Genomic DNA, 21,694 nt, shown 5'->3' with positions numbered 1-21,694 from the left:
GACGTATATAAGACCATAGTAAGTTGGACCTACAATGGGTCAAAATCGGAAAAAATGTTTTTTAACCAGAACAAAATTTTTTTTTTAAATTTTAAAAAAAATTTAAAATTTAAAAAAAAAAAAATAAAAATAACAATTCGAAAAAAAATTTTTCCAAAAAAATAAAAATTCGTGTAGCTAAAAATATTTAAAATTTGTATTTTCAAGTATAATTTGGTGAAGGGTATATAAGATTCTCCACAGCGAATCTTATATACCCTTCACCAATATGTAAAATTCTTTTACATATTTTATTTAATTACGACAGGGGTAGCGAAATTTTTTGGAGAAATTTGAAATGTTTGAAAAATTTTTTCAAGGGTATACGAACATACTTATAATAAACAAATTACAAGAGGCGTTAAGCATTGTAATTTCTGGACTTTAATGTAATTTTATATTAAAACATGTGTCTTTGTAGAAATATTTACAGATTTAACTGAATAAATTTAAAAACTTGCTTAACTCCTACGTGCCACAGGTTATTTACTGCTGTTAAAAAGGTAAATAGTTTTTAAAAATGAAAAACTTCTTGTAGAAATCCTAAAATAGAATAAACAAACCGTTAGACATTACAAGTACAGAAAAAGAGGAAACGTTTGGTAAGGAAAGATAACACTGAAAAAATAAAAGATGATGTTACAGCAAACACTTAAACTCAGAGCACAGCCCAGCACACATGGTTGGTGGCTGGTGGTTACTCTTGTAATGCCAAATACTATGGAATGTTGCTGCTGATGTTCTCAGCCAAAATATTTTCAAAAGGACTATTGTACTTGTACTTGTAACTGTGTAGTGAGAGTACAAGTACCCAGCAGTTAAGCAAGTAGTCAATGTATCCCTTATAGACAGTAATTGTCACTAATGTCTGTTCACATGGCTTTGTTTAATTTATATATTTTGGGTCATTTGACACGTGTGTGTGCTCTTAGTAGTGCAGTGTGAAGTCAATTGGTTACTTTATACGTCCCATGTAATCTAGCGAGAAGACTATTGCCACTTAAGTGCCTCTAAGTAATCTAGAGTGTAGTCACATTTTTTTTGTACTGTACTTTTTTGTGGGTAATTCGTATAGAATTATACAAATTGTTAAGAATTAGTGTGATATAATTCTCATACAGTTTATTTTCTATTTGCCATGTAACCTAGCGTGAATTCAGTAGGTACTTTAGTTTCTCTAAGTAACCTAGTGTGTAGTCACTTTAAAAGTTTATTTTGTATTGCACTCTATTTTATCCAAAAGACGTAATCTTTTAGACAGATGTCGAGGAAAAGGTTTTTTTTACAAGAAATCTGTTATTTGACTGAGATGCGTTTTTAACTGTCTATTTGAAGACCGACTAAGTATCCAATTTTGTAGCTAGTCAGGTAACTGACTCTATGTAACCGATATGTGAAACCAATGTATGACTACTTTAGACCAGCTATCAGACAGTCTCATTGAGATCCAAAAGGGTAAATTGACCACCAGCTTAGGACATGCACGTGTTAAAATAACTAGTCACGTAACTAGTTTTCACCCTAATTGATAGGTAAAATCACTAGTTCGGTACAGTCTCCTAGAGCTGTTGGGTAGTAACACTGGGAGAAGTTGTCCTTACACCAACACAGACAGATATCCTCAAATATGTATGTATGAATGTGTAGACTTACTTTTTCAGGGGTACTCTTTTCTTTAGTGGAAGCCAAGGACTGTTCGGTATTGTGAGCCAAAGCAACAACAGCAGCAGCATCATGTTGCTGATGATGTTGTGCTGTACTGTAACCATCTGTAGGTTTTGCTGCTGCTATTGTGGGTATTGTTGATGTTGTTCCTGGTGCTGCTGCCGGTGTTGTAATGGAGGTGGGTGAATGCGCCATGGCAGCAGCGTTTGCTAACACTGACGTGGGTTGTTCATTACTCTGTTCAGATTTTGTTGCAAAAACTTCCAAATCCTTTAAATAAACAATACAGAGGAGTCAGCCATCAGACAATATACATTAAGGAAAGAGAATATTGGACAAATGTAAAGAAAATAAGAAAAATCATAAACAAGTATGTATTAGAAGTACATAAAAAAATTTAATTTTAATATTTTTATATAATTTAATTATTTTTTGTTTAAAGAAACAAATATTTTAGGTTTCTATGTTCTGTAATTTTACAAAAATATTTTTCCAAAATAAATTGTTAATGATTTATAAAATCTTACATGTTTAAAGCGTTCATCATCGTCACGATCTAAACTGGATGTACTTTGACTTTGGCTTATTTCGGAACCAGTTTCAGAGGCACGAGAACCTAAAAATATGATAAAAAAAATTTATAAATATTAATATAATTCTATGGTTTGGATTAGTAAACATTTTGCAATAATTTATGAACTTGTTTTTAATGCCCAATTTTTATAATTTAGGCTACATTTTACTATATATACAATTCATTTCACTATCAATGATAATGATAGATACTTGGTCTGTCATTCACATAATCGAGAAAACAAATATTTTTTATTTGATTAAATAAAAAGTTTTAAATTTAGAATACAAATTCGTTCAGTAATTGCTGAATACTCGAATAAATTTATTTTCAAGCTAAAATGTTTTATTTTAGTTAAAAATCCTTTTTAAAATCGAAACCGTTAATTTAAAGATGGAAATTTTATTAAGAACTAATTTCTACATTTATTAGATCAAACTTAAACAGAAAATCATTAAGTCGATCCACAAAAGATTTCAAAGTTATTTCTTGTTAAAATCAACTCTATTTTAAAATAAAACTATTGTTTGTAAAAAAGCTTTCATCATAATATTTTTTTTTTAAATAACAATACAAAATTTTAAATTAAATTTGAAATTTTTTTTATGTTAAACAATCTATCTATATCTATATATCGATGGCTTAATATAAAAAAGGCGTAACTCGTTTTTTTGTTACTTTGCAGGAGGGGGAAAAAACTTAATAAAATCCATAAAATTTTAGATACAATAAAAGTTTTGATGTCATTTATAATAAAAAGGGGCAACACATTTTATTTCTCATTTAAAATTTTTTTTTTATTTTCATGAAGTTATCTAATATGGGCCCTTTTTTCATTGATATTTTTGAAAAAAAAAATAATTTAGGGCTTTTTTAAACTGAGTTGAAAATGAGACATATTATTATAATAATTAAGGTTTATACAATAAAAGGAAATAATTCATGAAATTAAGAGGATTAAATCAGAAGTGAACTGTAAAAAAATGGTATTTTTTGAGATTGCTATTTACTCCTTATAGAGTGACTGATTCAGGAGGATATCTTTAATTTAAAAAATAGTCGTAGTGCAAATGCTGAGCTTGTAATGGTGCTGGAACTTTTCCTTTCTATTTTATTAATTGCACAAATTGCGATCGCAAATTTATTTGCTTTATTTTTAATTTTTCTTTCTATAAGGGAATGGCTTGTGACTCAAGCCAGTTGAGATTGTCCACTTATAGCAAAATTTTGTTCTATCGTTATTTGAGTTTCCATACTAAAAGACAACAATGCATTAGAGAATATTACATTGCGGTTTTGGTAGTAACAACCATCTGAGTAAACAATTACAAGTTTTTAATAAGACACGTTGCAAAAACGGAAGATACTAGGCATCAATTTGTTTCATCCCAAACATAATTGTCCAATTCGTGTGTTAAAATATTGTAGATATATTGTGAAATTATGTTGTTGTGGCTTTATTTTGTAATATGCAGCACTCGTCTTTAGTTGAGGAATTAATTTTTTCCTAGGTTTAAATATGGAATAGTTCGATGCCTTTACTAATTGCGCAAAAAATGGATAGGACAATTTTATGTTTCCATTTTCTTTTTTTGAATCACAGCCTGCGACATAAAGCTATTAAATTTCCTGATAGGTGGAAAAATCCGATTCAGAAGCGAATTTGATACTTGGAAAATATAAACGCACAGCTACAGCTGCGCTGAGAGATTTACCTTGTATTATTACCATGGTGATAACCAATCAAACAAAACAAAAAAAAACGAGTTAGGGCATTTTCGTTCAAAAATTCTGATTTTTGAAATCATTATAACGGCCATTTTCACAATGTACGATTAAAAGTTAACGTGTACTTTAACCGCAAGTTAGGCTAATATGAATTTCACAATGTACGATTAATTCTTAACTGACACTATTTAACAACAAAGTTGCTGTTAAATATAACCGAATAAATTTCGCCGGTTAGCATCTTAATTGTAAGAAATATAATAAAAGAACATGGAAAAACATTTATATTTTTGTAATATTTATAATTTTTAAAAGTGTAAAGCGAAAAAAAGTAAATTTTGCACGGGGTGATCCATATACCACCCGGATATTGCATTTACAAACCAAACAACAAATGTACACTTTTCCTTGTTGATTTTCAGTAATTGTTGTTCAGTTTGTTCTGTAAATTTTACAGTTAGATACCTTAATATTTTTGAGTTTTATACGTTTTTTTATTATACCACTAAGAAAACACAAATTATTATTTTTTATGCCGTCTTTTAGACAATTTTTTATATTTCAATCTTTCATTACACTATTTTTCGTAAACAAATGTATGTATTATTGCCATACTTTCTACTGAATGCTTTGGTTAAGTAATCAAATGATGGTGAAACGGAAATCGGTAACCGTTGGTTAAATGGTCCCCGTTAAACAAACCGACAGTTAGTTAATTTTCCGGTTAAAATGAAATAATCGTACATTGTGAAAATGGCCGTAAATCTGTTATTTGCAATTATATCCCCCTTAAATTTTGAGGCAAGGTGCATCTGAATTTGTCTACCGGAATAAACAAAAAAGGCTATTTTTAAAAAAATTAAGTTACGCCTTTTTTATATTAAGCCATCGATATATAAAAATGAAATGGTCCATGTATGTAATGTCATCACGTGAGAACGGCTGGAGCGATTTGGCTGATTTTTTTTATTCGATTCGAAATTTTCAGGAGATGGTTTGTAAAGAAAAAAAATTAAAAAAATACGGCTAAAACCGGCTTTTTTGAGTCCATTCAACTGTAATAAAAAAGCCCCTAAAGTATGCAGTACAAATGTAGATATTTTATTTGCAAATAAATAAGAACAGGCAAGGTTGGAGAAACTTGACGAACTAACATAAGCCGGGCGAAGCCGGGCGGTCAACTAGTTTTAAATAATAAGAACTGAGATCGAAAAAACCTCAACACACTTTTTTCCTTAAAACTTTTAACCCAAGTATTATTTGTTTTTTTTTTTGCTCAAGTTGCCTTTGCGAGAAAAATGTGCATACCAAAATTATTAAATATTTTCAACAAAACCCAACTTGGTCCTACAAAAAGTTGGCCTGGAACAATCAAAGGTATGTCGTCAAACTGTTTCCAATGTTATTAAACGGTATCGGGAGAACTTGTGCGTTGATAAAAAACCTGATATTTCTAAAGCCAATAAATATAAAGCATTTTCAAAAGAGCTCCCAACACTTCCGGTAAGAAATCAGTCCGTTTAGCTCAGAACTCTGACTATTTGGTACGAAAAGTTAAGGCCAATGCAGGTTTAAAAACATACAAGGCTCAAAAAGTTCCTGACAGGAACTCTGCTAAAATCTAAGTCTAGAAATCGAAGTCAAATTTTATAACAAAAAAATATATTATTATGTTGCTGATTTTGTGGAAAAGTTTTGGAAAATTTTCCCAAAAAGTTTTTGGCATGGCAAGCAATATGCAGTTGCGCCAAAAGAAGTCAAACATTTGTTACAAAGGGCTCTATAAATACCGAAATTTACATCAAGGAATGTTTACAAAAGAGGATGCTTCCATTCATAAGACTTCTTAATGAGTCTACTTAATTTTGGACTGATTTGGCATCATGTCACTATGGTAAACAAGGTCTTGAGTGGTGCAAAAATAATAATGTCGTGTTTGTACCAAAAGATGCAAATCAAGATCCCAATATCGCCAGATCCCAATAACGCCAGTGGAGCGATATTGGGATCTTGTTTAACTAGAATTGAAGAGCAAAAGTTGTCCAATAGTGTGGTAAATTTTAAACGGAGATGGACCACCTGCTCAAAGTGACATAAAGCTCAAAAAAAAATCTTAATGGGAGAATTTCCGGAAAAGGTTCATAAATTCATCACTATTGATTAAAACTATAAAAATAATAATTTTTGTAAATTGTAATAATAATTTCAATCCAACAAAAAAAACCAAACTGTAAGTTTAGTGGTTTCATTTTTATTAACATACATTTATGTTAAGATTTTTTCGATTTCAGTCCACAGATCTCAGCATTTGAAAAAATAATTATGTTCTCTTTAAAATACATAACACCAACACTTTTGTACATAGAAAACCCCATTTATGAATTAATTTTTTAAAACAAATAGTTTTTTATCATGTAGGCTAAAGGGGACATAATTACCTTTCAATTGCATCTTAAATCAAGAAAATCCGACCTCGCCTTCACAAGATATGAATTTTTTTAATGTTTTCAAAAAATTAATGTCCTAAATAAAATCGCGAGTTTTTACAAATAAAAAAAATAAAAATGGACTCTAAACAGTATGTGTTTATCGTATATGATCAATATCGGAAGATGCAAGATCAATTTTGTATTTGATGTCTTATGGAATTCATGATATTTTTAATTTTATAATATGTATGTATTTCTCAAAAGCAACTCTTCATTTTGACGATTGAATAACATAACACTAACGAATATAATACAATTTTAAAGTTCACTAAAATGAAAGATGCTTTTAAATAAAGTACTTTTTATATTTCATAATATGTATCCGTCAAATATTTATAATTTATATTTAATAAAAGAAGATGTTTCAACAACTACTTTTATCTCGTCATAAGTTGTATCCTTAAAACGTTTTCTTTGTGTTGTTTTTAACAATTTACATTTATTAAAGAAAAAAAAACTAAAAAGAAAAGTACTAAAATGAAGGAGGAACAAATTGAAACCAGCCATTGAAAACAAAAGAATAAAATCACAATGTTGCATTATGGGCAACTAACTAAGTATGTATCTATCTATCTATTTATTTATCTACCGCTCTATACAAGTAATCGCATCTGTATAGGATGGATGTCTGTTTGCCAGTATCTAGTGGGATATAATTAGGGTTGTCAATTATTCGAGTAAATATTTATATATTTTTTTATTATTCAAGTGATCGATTAATTATCAAAACTTTCTCGATTCTTCGAACGAATAAAAAGTAAAAATAATGTATAAAAATATATTTTGTTATTCGATTAAGCGGCTAATTTTTATTCGAATAACAACCCTAGATATAATAGATACTTTGGAACAATCTTAAAAGTAGCAGCATCTTTGTAAGATTTTGTTACATAAATATACTATGTAAAATATTTTTTTATAAAAAATTATATTATATGGGCGTCGCAGTTATTGTTGCAAGTATATGAAGATAGATTTGAATTTTGTTCCTCTTACAAAATGTTGAAGTTGTTGATGTTGATGATGTTTTTGTTATTGTTAGTTGTACTTACCATGTCTGCTGTAGCCAGTACTCATGCCACCAGCTGTACCAATGGAATGAATTAAATTGGATTTATCGTATCCCTTACAAACGACCAAATGTATATCGTTTCCAGCATTACGTAAAACATTAACTGCATCTTGATGTGTGGCACCCAATAAGGAGTTGCCATTCACTTCCAACAAACGCATGCCAACCTAAAATTGTTGATTTTTTTTGCGAATATAAAGAAAAGATAAAAAAAAAGATTATAAATAAATAAAAATAATATTTGAGTAACGGAAAAGAGTGTGAAAGAAAAAAGTTATTTCGTATTTTAGTTTAGCCTAACAAAATCGTAGGCCAAATAAATCTTAAACAATTTCTTATACTTTTATAATGCACGAAGCATATCTACCTTGACATTTTTATTTCAAGTGGTTTTGAAATGTCTGAGTGGTTACCATGATAATATAAATAGCTTTCTGAGAAATGTACAATTTTGTGAATTGTTGAAAAATTAAATCACAATTTGTAAATGAATTGGTAAGCGACTACTTAATTACTATAATGAATAGGTTTTTCTGGTATAACTAAAACTTTACCAACATAGGTATAATCTAATAAGTACTTGATTATAAAATTTAAAATTAATTCATAATAGAATTCATTCAACCTTTGAATGATTAAATTATTTTAAAATCAAATATAACACCAATTTTAATATTCATTTCATACACAAAAAGTAGATACCATAAATAGTAACTCTGCATACTTTGTATTTTCGTTTTTTTTATCGGGTCAGATGTCCTTTTAAATGGACTTAAAATTTCCAAAGGATATACTATATATATCTTGAACCAGAAGTGCAGAAAAGTCAGCCATTTGTTTCATCATTATAATAGCTACATTTTTTTTTTGCTCGTTTATGATATTAGCTGGTATACCATTTTTTCTGCACACAAATCCTCAGAATTCTAAACAATTTGAGCCGCCTTTCCCAAAACACAAATATCTCGACGTTTTTCTAATGAGGTCTTCATTTGCTTTGTACACAGAGTAAACAGATTCGTGGTAGCAATTTGTAGCATATCGAATGATTCTGTCTTAGTGAACGAATTTTACAGTTGTGGGTACAACATTTTAGAAGGGGTAACAAAAGTTCGGTTTCTACAATCAAAATTCTTTTTTATCAACTGACTTCCTGTTGATATAACCAAAAAATTATATGTGTGCAACCGAATCATTCGATTGGAAACAAATTTGGTTGGTACTAGGGTATTCAATCGGTTAACCGATTAATTTTTGTCGGTTAACTGTTCGAATAATTTAAAATTGCTGATTTTTAAATAACAAATAAACCGATAAATTTGTGTCGCTTAACCGAAATTTTTTTGCACTTTATATAGAAATATAGTTTTAAACACTCAAATTTTATGTCTTAACTTATGAACATTCCCTTCTAACAATAGTTTTTTGAAGTATAGCTCCAAAAATGAAACTAAGGAATTTGGAAATGACTTTTTTTCTAGAATATTCTATGATTAACTTTGTCCAAATGAGTCGGAGGACATTACAGAAACGAGTCTTTTATCAGAACTTAAAGAAACTATTAAGAGTATTCAAAATCTAAAAAAATTTAGAAAAAAGACTAAAAAAAGAACTGAGAAATTGGATATTCATTATCATGCCTTACTTTTGATTTCTCTAACATCGACAATCAAAAAACTAAAGAACAAATCATTCATTTAAAAGGAAAACATTTCATTTATTTTCTTTTGTTTAAAGATCTTTTCAGAAGATCTCACCGATTAAATTATTTGCACGATTAACCGTAGTACCCTAGTTGGTACTACGAATCTGTTCTTTCTGTGTATATATTTCAAACCAGTCTCTTATTCCTGATCAAGGTTTGTATATTTTCAGTGAGTGGCGCGTAGCTCCGTTCTATATTATTTAATTCGGACCAAATGAAATTGATTAACTATGATCAGCAGCGTCACTAACATACTTTTCGAAGTGTTCAATGGTAAATAACACAGGACAACAAAATTGAAAAAATTTTAGAGTCTTTTTAAAACACTACACAATTTTGATGTATGGTGGTTCCAGTAGTTCAAATATGGTCCAAATTTTAAATTTTATAGAAATGTTTTTTTTTTTTTTTTTTTTTTTTTTTTTAAATGTTTAAGTTGAATTAGGAATTTTTTTAGACGTTTCTCCACATAATTAATGAGAACTCAAAAACGGTTAGTCCGATTTTTATGATCGATATCTCATTTTGTTGCTATTATATCTGGCTTTGCGATAAAGCTGAACAATTTCTGCATTTCTCGATTTTTCATGAGTTTTTTAAAGCAAACAAATTTTTATTTTCACATAAAAAATATATTTTCTGCTTCAATTTCTTATTACAACTCAGAAACAATAAAGCCGATTGAATATATAAACGTATTAAAGGTTATGCAAATCTCAACTTTTCTAAGTTTATTTTAATAACATCGGACTAACCAGTTTTGAGTTTTATTCGGGGCTGTCATAGAATGCAATCATTTTCGGAATCGATTTTGAAAACAACAAAGAACGTACATCTGACTTATGAAATCCAATGTAATTTTTTGTTTAATTTATAAAGAATTTAATTCTAGATTGAATATAAAACCGATAACTTTCGATTTCACGAGACCAAAGTACTTTTTCTGTCATTTTCAAAACCGATTCCGACAATGATTGGATTCTATGACAATCCCAATTAATTATGTGGAGAAAAGTCTAACAAAATTTATAATTTTACTTAACATTTTTTTAAAAAAACATCTATGCATGATGCATCAAATCTATATAGTGTCAATCCTTTTTTTGCTGTGACCTGTGTTCGGTTTTGGTGGCTACGAGTGCCGACCACCGGTGTATATTAAGCGGATATGGATCAAAGCTTTTGGAAGTAGGGGAAACATTGTAACTAGAATTAATTTTTCCTATGTTTTAATACAATATATTTCAAGAAAATATCTTATTACTCTTATTTAAAAAATAGCAAATTCCTAAGAGGTTCAACCAAATACGAAATAACTTGTTCATCCAACTCAAGTGAATAAATCAAGTATTAAAATATTGTTGAAATGCTGTGCATATTGTACTCGCAGTATATAGTAGTTTCTCTTGTATTTGAATTTGTTTAAAGGTTTTATAGTTTTCATAGATTCCTTTTTAAGGAACCAGCATTGTATATTTATTCTCGTGTCTTGTCTCATAGTTCTTGGTATTTGTTGTGTGTCTTATAGAACAAGAATTTTACTAGTTGTAGTAGTATTTGAAATCATTATAGTTCATTGTCTCTAAAGGCCCCCGGGAAATGTAAGAATAAGACGAAATGAGATGAGGGGGAGATTGATATTCAAATCAAGTTAGAATATACAATAAAAAAAAACTAGTAATATTCTTGGGGGTAGAAAAAAAATCTACTCGTATACGATACTTGAAAGAAAATTTATGTTGAAATTTTATAGATTTTAATACTCAGGTGGTTAACTTCTGTTCATGCTTTTGTTCTTGTTGCCATAATAGTTGTTGCCATAGAACTAACGATTGCTTGTACTCTTGGCAGGAAAATCACAAATTTAATCCAATACAATTGATATTAAACAAGATAGTTGAACTTTTGCTATAAATGTTATTGGAAAGAAACGAAACGTGTTCCTAGATTATGATTTAAATTTGTTTTTTTTTTCTTCTCTTTTTTTTATTCACTAGAGTTTAAAAACAAAACCCACCACATTCAAAAACAGAGGAAAATAAACATTAAATGTGTTATACATACTTGTATTTTTGTTGGTAAAAATTGCAGAAAAAACAGGGTTGCTAAAAATTTAAAGACTGGGAGGAAACAAATATTTTCGACAAGGCATCGGACCTTATCCTTTACAAATTTGTTAAAACTTGGTACACAGTTTCTTTATAGTAATACAAAACTTTATATATTGCTTTATATATGAACTTTGAACCTAAGGAGTGAGATCGAAAAAACCTTAACACACGTTTTTCCTTAAAACTTTTAACCCAAGTTTTATATGGTTTTTTTTATCAAGTTATTATGTTTAATGTCAATTATGTTCATTTGTTGTTAATCTGATAAAAATGAGTGACGAGAAAAAAAGTACGTATTAAAATGATTAAATATTTCCAACAAACCCCAACTTGGTCCTACAAAAAGTTGGCCAAACAATCAAAGGTCTGCCGACAAACTGATTCCAATGTTATTAAACGGTATCGGGAGAACTTGTCCGTTGATAGAAAGCCTGGTTCGGGTAGAAGGAATGGTCCACATTATGTTTCTAAAGCCAATAAATAGAAAGCAAGAAACGTGCTCCCAACGCATCCGGTAAGAAAGCAGTCCGGTTAGCTCAGTACTATTTGGTACGAAAAATTAAAGCCAATGCAGGTTTCGAAACATACAAGGCTCAAATAGTTCCTGACAGCAACTCTGCTAAAAATTTAGTGGCCAAAGACAGAGCACGGAAATTTAAGTCAAATTTTATAAAATAAAATATACTAGATGACGAAACGTATGTTTTGGAAAATTTTTCGGAGCTTCCAGGTCAATATTTTTATGTTGCTGATGCTCGAGGCGATGTTGTAGAAAATTTTAGAACCCAAAAGCAGACAATTTTCCCAAAAAGTTCATGGCATGGCAGGCAAGCAATATGAGTTGCGTTAAAAGAAGCCAAACATTAATACCGAATTTATAAAAGAGAATGCTTCCATTCATAAGACTTCTTATGTATCCACTTATTTCTGGCCTGATTTGGCATCCTATCACTATGGTAAGCAATGTATTGAGTGGTACATGAACAATAAGGTGGTATTTGTACCAAGAGAGGCAAATCCTCCAAACTGCCTGGAGCTAAGTTCAGTGGAGAGATATTGGGATCCTGTTAAAAGATAATTGAACAGCACAAAAAATGTGTCTAAAAGTGTGGTGAATTTGAAACGGAGGTGGAATACCTGTTTGAATAAAGTGACAGAAAGCACTATAAAAACCTTAATGGGAGGATTTCCGGAAAGATTCATAAATTCATCACTATTTTTTAGAACTATAAAAATAATATTTTTTGTAAAGTGCATTAATTTCAATCAAATAATAATATTTATGTATGAGGAGCCGAAGAACAAAAGGTATTTTTTCGAATTTTTTTACAGATTGATTTTTTGGTATTTTTTGGTATTTTTATAATATTTTTAATTTAATTTTTTATAATTTTTAAATTTCCAAAAAAGTTCGTTTTGTTCTGTGGCTCCTCGTATGTTAAGATTTTTCGATCTCACTCCTTATATAAAATTGAAACTAAAGATAAATTTCTAAATTCTGGATAACTTTAAATTTTGTATGACCATGAAAAATATTTAGTCCAAATATTATCGAATTCAGAAGATTAATCAATATTTTTCGTTTCCCTACTACACGAGCGAAATAGTTAGAAAAATATAAATTTTCATTGTGAAAATTTACTACTCAGGTTTTTTAACTTTATGTTGTTCTGGAGATGTTTTGGTAGAAAGTGAAAGATTTCTAATTTTTCCATTTAACTGAAGTAAAAACGAATGAATCTATTGAAGTTTTTAAATTGCCAACTGCTACTTTAGTAGTACAGCGTCAGCAACAGCTTAATTCAGAGAAAAATATTGACTCTAACTTCCACCTGTAGAGAGTCGGGCGACAAAACATAAAATACATTGTCACAAAGTTTAGCATTAAATATGTATGTAGTTATAAATAGCTGCAAAATACAATGGACAAACAAAACTATAAAGCACTCCTAGTGCACAGTGGCAGGTCCATGGCATGTTCTTACTTAATTGTCATACACACAACTAGCTGGCGCTAGAAATACTCGCAGACCAACTGGCCAACGGCATAAAATAAATATTTATTTAAGCCAAGTGAAACATAAATACAAAACATTTACAACATCCTCCCTAGATTTAACTGGTAAAACAGCAACAGTAGAAACAGCACCAGCAGCAACAATAGTAATAATTTTCTTTTTTTATAATATATTTTTTACTCGTATTATTTTCTTACCTTAAGCCTTCCGTCACGTCTAGCCGCACCAACGGAATTTATTTTTGAAACAAATACACCCTCGTCTGTAGGATCGACTGGATTGCCACGCTGACCATTAAGGCCGCCCTTAATGTGCATACCAAGGCGTTCGCCATCAGTTTTACTGATGATAATTTCCTGTGATTTATCATAATGACATGAGAGAAAAGAAATAAAGGAAACAGAGAAAAAATAAATGTTAGTTCATCTTGGTGATTATAACTTTATAAGTATGTAAATATTATAAAAAAAGTGTTTAAGAAGTAGGGTAAATTGATAAGTAACTGGAATAATTTAGATGACAAGAAAACGACATTACTCTTTGTTACTCGTTTCTGAAATTATTATTTTTTATATGATACAATATAAACATTTTAATTTAAATTTACAATTTCCCAATTCACAATTGATATCGTAGTGTTGTAGCATTGTATGTCATACATATTTTCAAACTAATTTTTCGAAACAAAACAAAACATTAATAAAAAAATACGACTTACAACGATACAACACTACGACACCAATTGTGAATTGGGCAAATATTTTTAGAAAACATTTCCTTTTGTTACTTTTCAATTTACCGATTTGTTTCCATTTATTGCAAGAAGATCATACTAATTATTATAAAACTTTAACATTTGCGTGCAAAATAATACATTGAATAGAAAACAGTAATATTTTAATAATATTCTTACTTAATATATCTCTTATACACTATTGTAAAGCATATTTGCCCAATTCACAATTGATGTCATAGTGTTGTAGCGTTGTATGTCATAAATATTTTTCAAACAATTAATAAAAAAAATTACGACATACAACGATACAACGCTACCACACCATTTGTGAATTGGGCAATTATTTCAAGGAAAATTTGTTTAATGACAATAATTTTCTATAATTGGTCGTAATATTTCACGAATCGGCGGCTCGGCTTAACCGACTCTTTGGGGTTCGGTGCAGGTCTCTTCTGGTTGGTTACGATAACACAATAAACATAGCATACAGGGTAGTATTACTTTAGGAAATTTTTTGCTTGAAAGGCAATAAAATTTTCAAACCATTGTGAAATATTAGGACATTATGACAATATGACATGATAGGCGACCTTGTGAATTGACCAAATGTTTATAAGGATACTAGTATAGATTTAAACCCAAGAGCATTTTTAGAACTTGTTCTAAAATCACTAGTTCTGGAACAACTTTAATCAGAACCACTTCAGTTTCGTGATAACTTCCATGGAACTACTGATTCCGCATCTAATTTTAGAACTCGTTCTGTGAAACATTCTTAAGTAATTTTATAGAGTTTTATGGGATCTAGTTATTTAGAACACATTAGTTGTAGATTAGTTCTATGAATGGCTACGTCAACAAAGAAAAATTGTTGGATTTGGGACAATACTAATCGGTTCATATGTAGATTATAACGCTTATCCTGCAGAAGAAGTAATTTTTCAATAGGATGGTGACCCAATGCACATGCCAAAAATCGTAAAGAATGGTGTTCTTAGAAACATTTCTTATTAATGCAGTTATCAGCTCAATGTCTTGAGTTCAATCCTATTGAGAATTTTTAGTGAATCGTGAATTGGCGGTTGAAACAATACCGATTAACTCCTACCAATTTGTACGAGCTTTAACAGCGGATTGAGCACGAGAGAGAGAGAGTATTCCAAAAAAAGTTAATGAAAAGTTTATAGAAAATATGCCAATGCGTGTAAAATTTTATTTACGTAATAAAGGATTTTGAAATTTTTTTAAAAAATGCAATTTTTCCCTAAAGTTATTGTGGGGTGCAAAATTGAGTACATGCGAGTTATTTTAGTTTTGTCTGTTTTTTTATTTAGAACTGGATGTTTTTTGTTTTGAATTGTAATTCATTTTGTTACATATTAAACATAAAATAAATGACAGAAAAAATTTTTGGATTTGCTTTATTAGTTTTATTTTTATTCCATAAGAAGTGCACAAAATAGAAACATGTACTCATTTGAGCTCCCCACTGTACATATGTATATTAAGGTGGAGCGATAATGTATGGAATTTTTTGTTTGTTTTTTTTTCAATGGAATAGCGATATAAAGTTGCCTTTTAATGAGTAAGTTAAACGTACGAAAGATTACTGACCTATTTTGATGTTTTGAGGTGCCCCAACACAATTGAAAATCAAAAATTGCGTACTTTTCATATGGTCATTAAACAACATTATACTTTATAAACTTTAGTTTGTATTGAATATAAATATATTTATGTATTGTTAGCCCATATAATTATATCCAATAATTAAGAAACAAACCAAATTTTTAATTGAAAAACTAAAGTCACATTTCATACTTTTTACAGCCCACATATGCCGAAGTGGGTATTTTTATACCCAATCCACAAAATCGTACTTGTAGCTTAGGAAAGTGGGCCTAATCACTTGGTTATTTTTTTTTACTGATAGAGGACATCCAAGGCTACTAGACATAAGGAGGGGATTGGGGACTTCCACTCCCCCCGTTTTCTAGAGCCATTTATTTCTGTATTATTATAATGATGTGGGGCACCTCTATATATACGATCCACCAAATGAAATTTTTTGTGTATATTTAGGAGTTAAAAAGGCAACTTTTAACAGGTATTCCTAAGCGATTACGAAAAAAAATCAAAATCGCTCCACCCTAATGTATATACATTAGAGTAAATTTCAAAAATTTGATTTGCGGGTATCATAATTTTTCTGAAGGTTTTTGCGTAAATAAAAATAATGGCGTCCTTTTTTTTGGAAAATTTTCACTCTTTCCAAAAGGTTAAAGGTCAACATTCGGAGTATATATTTCAATGTAAAAAATATTAAAGATCGCGGTGTTAAAAATTAATAAAAAAAAAACGGTATGAGGACATCTAAACTCTCTACTATATTAGTGCAAAAAATTTCGATGGAGACTCGATTAGTTCAGGAGTTAAAAAGAAACACGTTATTAAAAGTACGTTTTTTTTTCATATAAATTGATATACGAATTTAAGCACCTGTGCTTTACCATATACATAAATTGAAATTGATTCAATTGTGTTCTGTTTTCTATTTGCTTTAATTTTTATATAAATTTATATGAAAAAAAAACGTACTTATAATAACGTTTTTCTTTACAAGGACCAATATCTTTGGCTTTAAAATGTAATCAAAAATTATGTTGGACTTTGAGTAGTTTCAATGTTATGGGCAATTATGTCTATATAATTTTAGACAATTTTAACGAATTTTCAAATGCGATATTATTGAAATGGAAATGGTTTCCGATGAAAAAGTCATTGATTTGAGAAACCCTTTGGAACCAAATATGTGTGGTAATTCATTAAAATCGAAGATGTCAAATCCGAAAATAGCAGTTTTCTGTCCGTTTTGATATGGATTCTCCCTTTAATATCTTTATATAACTCAAATTTTAAAAATTTTCAATACATTACAATGAAAATTGAAAATGGATACAACTGTACTTTGTGGGTAGAGAAAATGATTTAAGATTTTTATTGCAAAAAGTGAAAATTGAAATAAAATATTTTTCTGTTATATGTTATATTTGGGATAGGGTCAATTATAGACCGATCTTCACAAAATTTGGTAAACAAATATTGCCAGTTTTTCGACATACTTTACAGTATATTTTCAGAGTACTTAGAACTTATTTGTGCAAAATATATCACTGCTCAAACAGTATGTCGGAGAGACATTTGTATGGGGACAAGCTGTAATCTTGGACCGACATTGCCCATTTTCAATACCAAACAAACTTTATCAACAGATAGTATTTGTGGGAAAACATCCGGATTGATATGGCTACATCATGTTAGAATCTAATATATAATATATATACTAATGTGGGTCTGCGACAAATATTTTGATGTTTTACAAACCGAATAACAAAATAAATATAACAATTTTGTTTGATGGTGAGTATAAAAAATGGACTTAGCACTAAATAATTTTAAACATTTTTAAGCAAACAACAATTTTTATTTATTCTTTAAAATCTCAATTTATACCCAAATTGGACTTAACACATTTGCTAGCGATAACTCAAAGTAAGAATAGTTGTACTGAATACTTTTAAATTTTTATAAAATACTTATAATATCAGAAAATATCTGTCAAAAACTATAAAATTGAAATCAAGAAAACATTAAATAACGAACAACATCAATGCTAGATAAATACACCAAAATATATTGAGGGGGAAAAAGCTTGAGCGGGAATCTTAAGAAATTTAGGGTATTCAAAATGTGTATTAGGCTTACCTCAAAAGGTATATAATCTACTTGTATTTGCTTTTGTTTGGGTAGTGTAAAATATAAATAAATAAAAATGTATATAGAATCAGAATTATTTGTTTTTTTTCTTTTAAATTTTGTAGTACAGGTGGTCATTTAATTAAATTAACCAACAACAAAAAATAAGATACAATTTCAATGTTTAAAAGGAAGAAGTGTAAAAAAGCATTAGTTAGCAGTTTTTTTTTGTGAGTGTATGAAGCAGCAGCAAGTAAGTTACAATAAAATTACTAAAAGACACGTAGAGCAAATTGTTTGTATTATTTCTTTGTTGTTGTTTTAGTTTAAATATTAAAACAGCATATGGAGGTGGGATACCTGTGTTCTTAAAATTCAATAAAACTTTAAGTTTTTTTTTGTTCTTTTTTTTCTTAAAGTATTTATGTATTTATGTATTAGAGAATCTAAAGCAACAGAAAAAAAAAACTTAAAAACAAGACAAATAAAAATAAATAAAAGCAAAGAGAGTTTAAAAACTAAATGTATAAAATAAATATACCTGGAAACCAGCTGGTAATGGATCATGTTGTATTGTCAATTTAATTTCATTGCCCGGTTTAAGTAATTCCAACACTGCATCTTGATGAGTGGCACGTGAGACATCGGAATCATTAACTTTTAAAATACGGTCACCCATACGCAATTTGCCACATTTTGCTGCAATGCCACCTGGTACAATCTACAAAAAGGAGCAAAAAAAAGCCAGTGAAATTAAATTAGAAAATTTTGCTAAGATGTTGAAAAGGGAGAAAAGGAGGCAAAAACAACAATAAGTAAATATAATATTATCTTTTGAATGAAATTCTTGGCAAAAATAAGCAAAAGTTTATTTTTATTTAATTTTTAAACATATTCCACCTAACGAACATAACAGAAAAATAAACACCTACACTCAATTTAGAGTATGATTGTTTCTATCTATCTTTGTACGTATGATTTTATCCTTTCCAGCTTGTCGTTCTATGGTTGGCAGTCTTCTATTTTTGTTTGTTTTTTTTTACTAAAAATATGTAACGATTTTTATGTTGAGCTGTTTGCTGTTACTTTTGCTCTTGTCCTTGTTGCTGCTACTGTTGATGTATTTTTTTATCGTTTATGTTGTGTTTATGGTTCACTGTAACACTAACTGCTTTATTAAGAGACATAAATTTTATACACTGTAAAAACTCATTAGTCTCGCATGTCACATCAGAAAAAAACCCATTTCTCCTTTATTTAACTTTATTTATTTTCGAAATATACTGTGGTGGCCAAACTTAACTTTATTGCCAGCTTGTCTACCGTAACCGATAAAATAAATTTTCAGCTCAATTACCATTACCAAAATAACAGCAGCTACCGTTACCGATATAATCGTAAATACCGTAACTAAGCGTTTCCAAAATAAGTGAAATTACTGTTACCAAAACAATCCAATTTTGAGTTACCGTTACCTTTTAAACGTTTCGAATCGGTAGCCTACTTTGCTTTATTGTCCAATTACGCAGGGCAATAAAATCGAAAAAATTTTGTAGGCTTTTTAAACCACTATACAATTTTGATGTATTGTGGTTCCAGTAGTACAAAAATGGTAAAAATTTTTTTTCTAAAATTGTGAATTTTGTTAGATTTTTCTCCACATAATTTATGATAACTCAAAAATTTACATAGCCTTTATTTAATCTGTTAATAGATTGCATTTTAATCGGCTCAGTAGTTTCGGAGTTATAATACCAAATTGAAGCAAAAAATATATTTTTTACGTGAAAATAGTAAATTTTTGTGTTTTAAAAAACTCATAAAAAATCGAAAACGACAGAATTAGTTGAGGTTTATTACGTTGTCGCAAAGCCGCATATAATAGCAACAAAATGAGATATCGATCATACAAATCGATTGATTCTTTTCGAATTTATTCACAATTAAGTGAATTCGGAAATTTTCACAAAATTTAACTTTTTTGTTTGACATACATAAAATTAAGTAGTTAATGTTCTTCTTTCGATTGATTGAATATTGAAAACATTTTCCCAATGTTATGTACAAATTTTCACATACATATTGCGTTTCAATCGGCTCAGTAGTTTCGGAGTTATAATAACAAATTCAAGCAAAAATATATATTTTTTACATGAAAATATAAAATTTTTTTGTTTTAAAAAAATCATGAAAAATCGAAAAAGGCAGAAATTGTTTAAATTTATTGCTTTATTCCAAAGCCACATGTTATAGAAACAAAATCGATCGATCATAAAAATCGATGGATTACTTTCGAATTTATTCACAATTAAGTGAATTCGCTTATTTTCAGAAAATTTTAAATGCGTACAAGCGTGTCACTTTGAGTGTACATTTTACATGGGTTTTGGTTTTGTTAAAATTTTTGTTATACATATAGTGGTAAGTGAAGCCTTTTTTTGCTGTTGACCTATCTTATTTGTTTAAGTTTTTTTCTAATTGTATTTTCCATATCTTCCTTCGTATAAATGTCTCTCAGAATTCGAGAATTCAAGATGTAGCTATTTTTTATGAATATATATTTTTTTGGGAATTTCAATAAGTTCGGTTTGAACGGTTTTCAGACTTTTTATAATCTATGTATAAACAGTTATGGTAATACTTATTGGCGGAAAATTAAACGGTAGTATAGAAGTGAAACCAAAATTAACCGATTTGAAAAATTTTTCAGTTTTTGTAATAGATCGTGTTTGCGTATATTAGTCAAATAAAATTTTGACAATTGAATTTAAAAGATATTGAAATTTGCCACAGTTTAAGGCAGGGGTGCCCACAAGTTCCTTATGGAAGAGTAAACACCAATACAGTTAAAGAAAAGCTACTTTTTATTCAATATTTGTTGTTGCTAAAACCAATTCATACAAAGAAAAAAGAAAAAAAAAACTCACTTTCAACACACACATTTTTAAAATATCATACGATAAACAAAAACAAAATCTACATGGATGATCGCAGTCGTCAATGTTTACCAGCAAGCATACGAAAGTGTTGTTGCTTTCAACATGCGTGTATTCAGTGAAGAACGACAAAAAAAATAATAAGACAAAGTTGTTTGTGTATTTTGTATTGCTAATGCTGAGTGCTCTAGTGAGTATACAAAACACACAGCCTATAGCTAAGAGCAATTACAATAACAAAAGAGTACCAAGAGTATAGGGCTTGGGCATGACTGGTTTAAGGCAATAGCAGGCAAATAAAATATCCGCAACAACATGAAGAAACTGAATGAAATATTTGTATTTCTACGCTCTATTGTTTACATTCGACAATATGAACGCGCACTACCCCAGCCAAAATTTCGCTTACAAAGGCTACAATGTCTTTTTTAATAACTTACTTTTTAAGTAGTAAAGTCTAAAAAAACAAAATAAACAAACAAAACAATAAAACTGTTACTTTTTTTCAATTTGCCCATTTTTTTATTGCATATTTATTTTTAGAAAAACAGAAAAGAATATTGCATTACTGTGTGAAAAACATTATTTGATGCACAATGAAATAACTAAGCAGTGGTGTAGTGAGCACAACGGCAGACTATCAATTTACATAAAATGAGTTTTATTTTATGACGGGAAAAATAAAACTCTTCAAATGATTTTGATTTTATGACGGAAAAAAACTCCTCAATTGAGTTTTCTTTTCTGAAGGCTATTTAAAACTCTTTTTTAAGAGTTTCATGCGAACTTTTATTTTTACGTTGAAGAATAACTGTTTTAGATGGAGTTTTATTTTTAAAATCACAAAATAACTGTTATAAAATAA

The 21,694-nt window shown here is 29.3% G+C and overlaps 1 protein-coding gene across 4 annotated transcripts in view; it reads right to left on the bottom strand.

Annotated features, from left to right (window-relative positions):
• scrib (scribble) overlaps nucleotides 1-21,694 on the bottom strand; it is a 444,246-nt gene that overhangs the window by 123,287 nt on the left and 299,265 nt on the right. For all 4 annotated transcript variants that reach the window (XM_065515081.1, XM_065515077.1, XM_065515078.1 and 1 more), the window contains exons 20-24: nucleotides 18,435-18,614; nucleotides 13,599-13,757; nucleotides 7,548-7,734; nucleotides 2,232-2,320; nucleotides 1,693-1,974 (exon numbers count right to left, since the gene is read on the bottom strand). In XM_065515081.1, the coding sequence (XP_065371153.1) occupies nucleotides 1,693-1,974; nucleotides 2,232-2,320; nucleotides 7,548-7,734; nucleotides 13,599-13,757; nucleotides 18,435-18,614 (897 nt within the window). The remainder of the gene's footprint in view (nucleotides 1-1,692; nucleotides 1,975-2,231; nucleotides 2,321-7,547; nucleotides 7,735-13,598; nucleotides 13,758-18,434; nucleotides 18,615-21,694) is intronic.

This window comes from Calliphora vicina, chromosome 1, assembly GCF_958450345.1.
Source record: "Calliphora vicina chromosome 1, idCalVici1.1, whole genome shotgun sequence".
Lineage (NCBI taxonomy): Eukaryota > Metazoa > Arthropoda > Insecta > Diptera > Calliphoridae > Calliphora > Calliphora vicina.
Note: the sequence above shows the minus strand (reverse complement) of the source record. Positions and strands in the feature narration are given on the sequence as shown.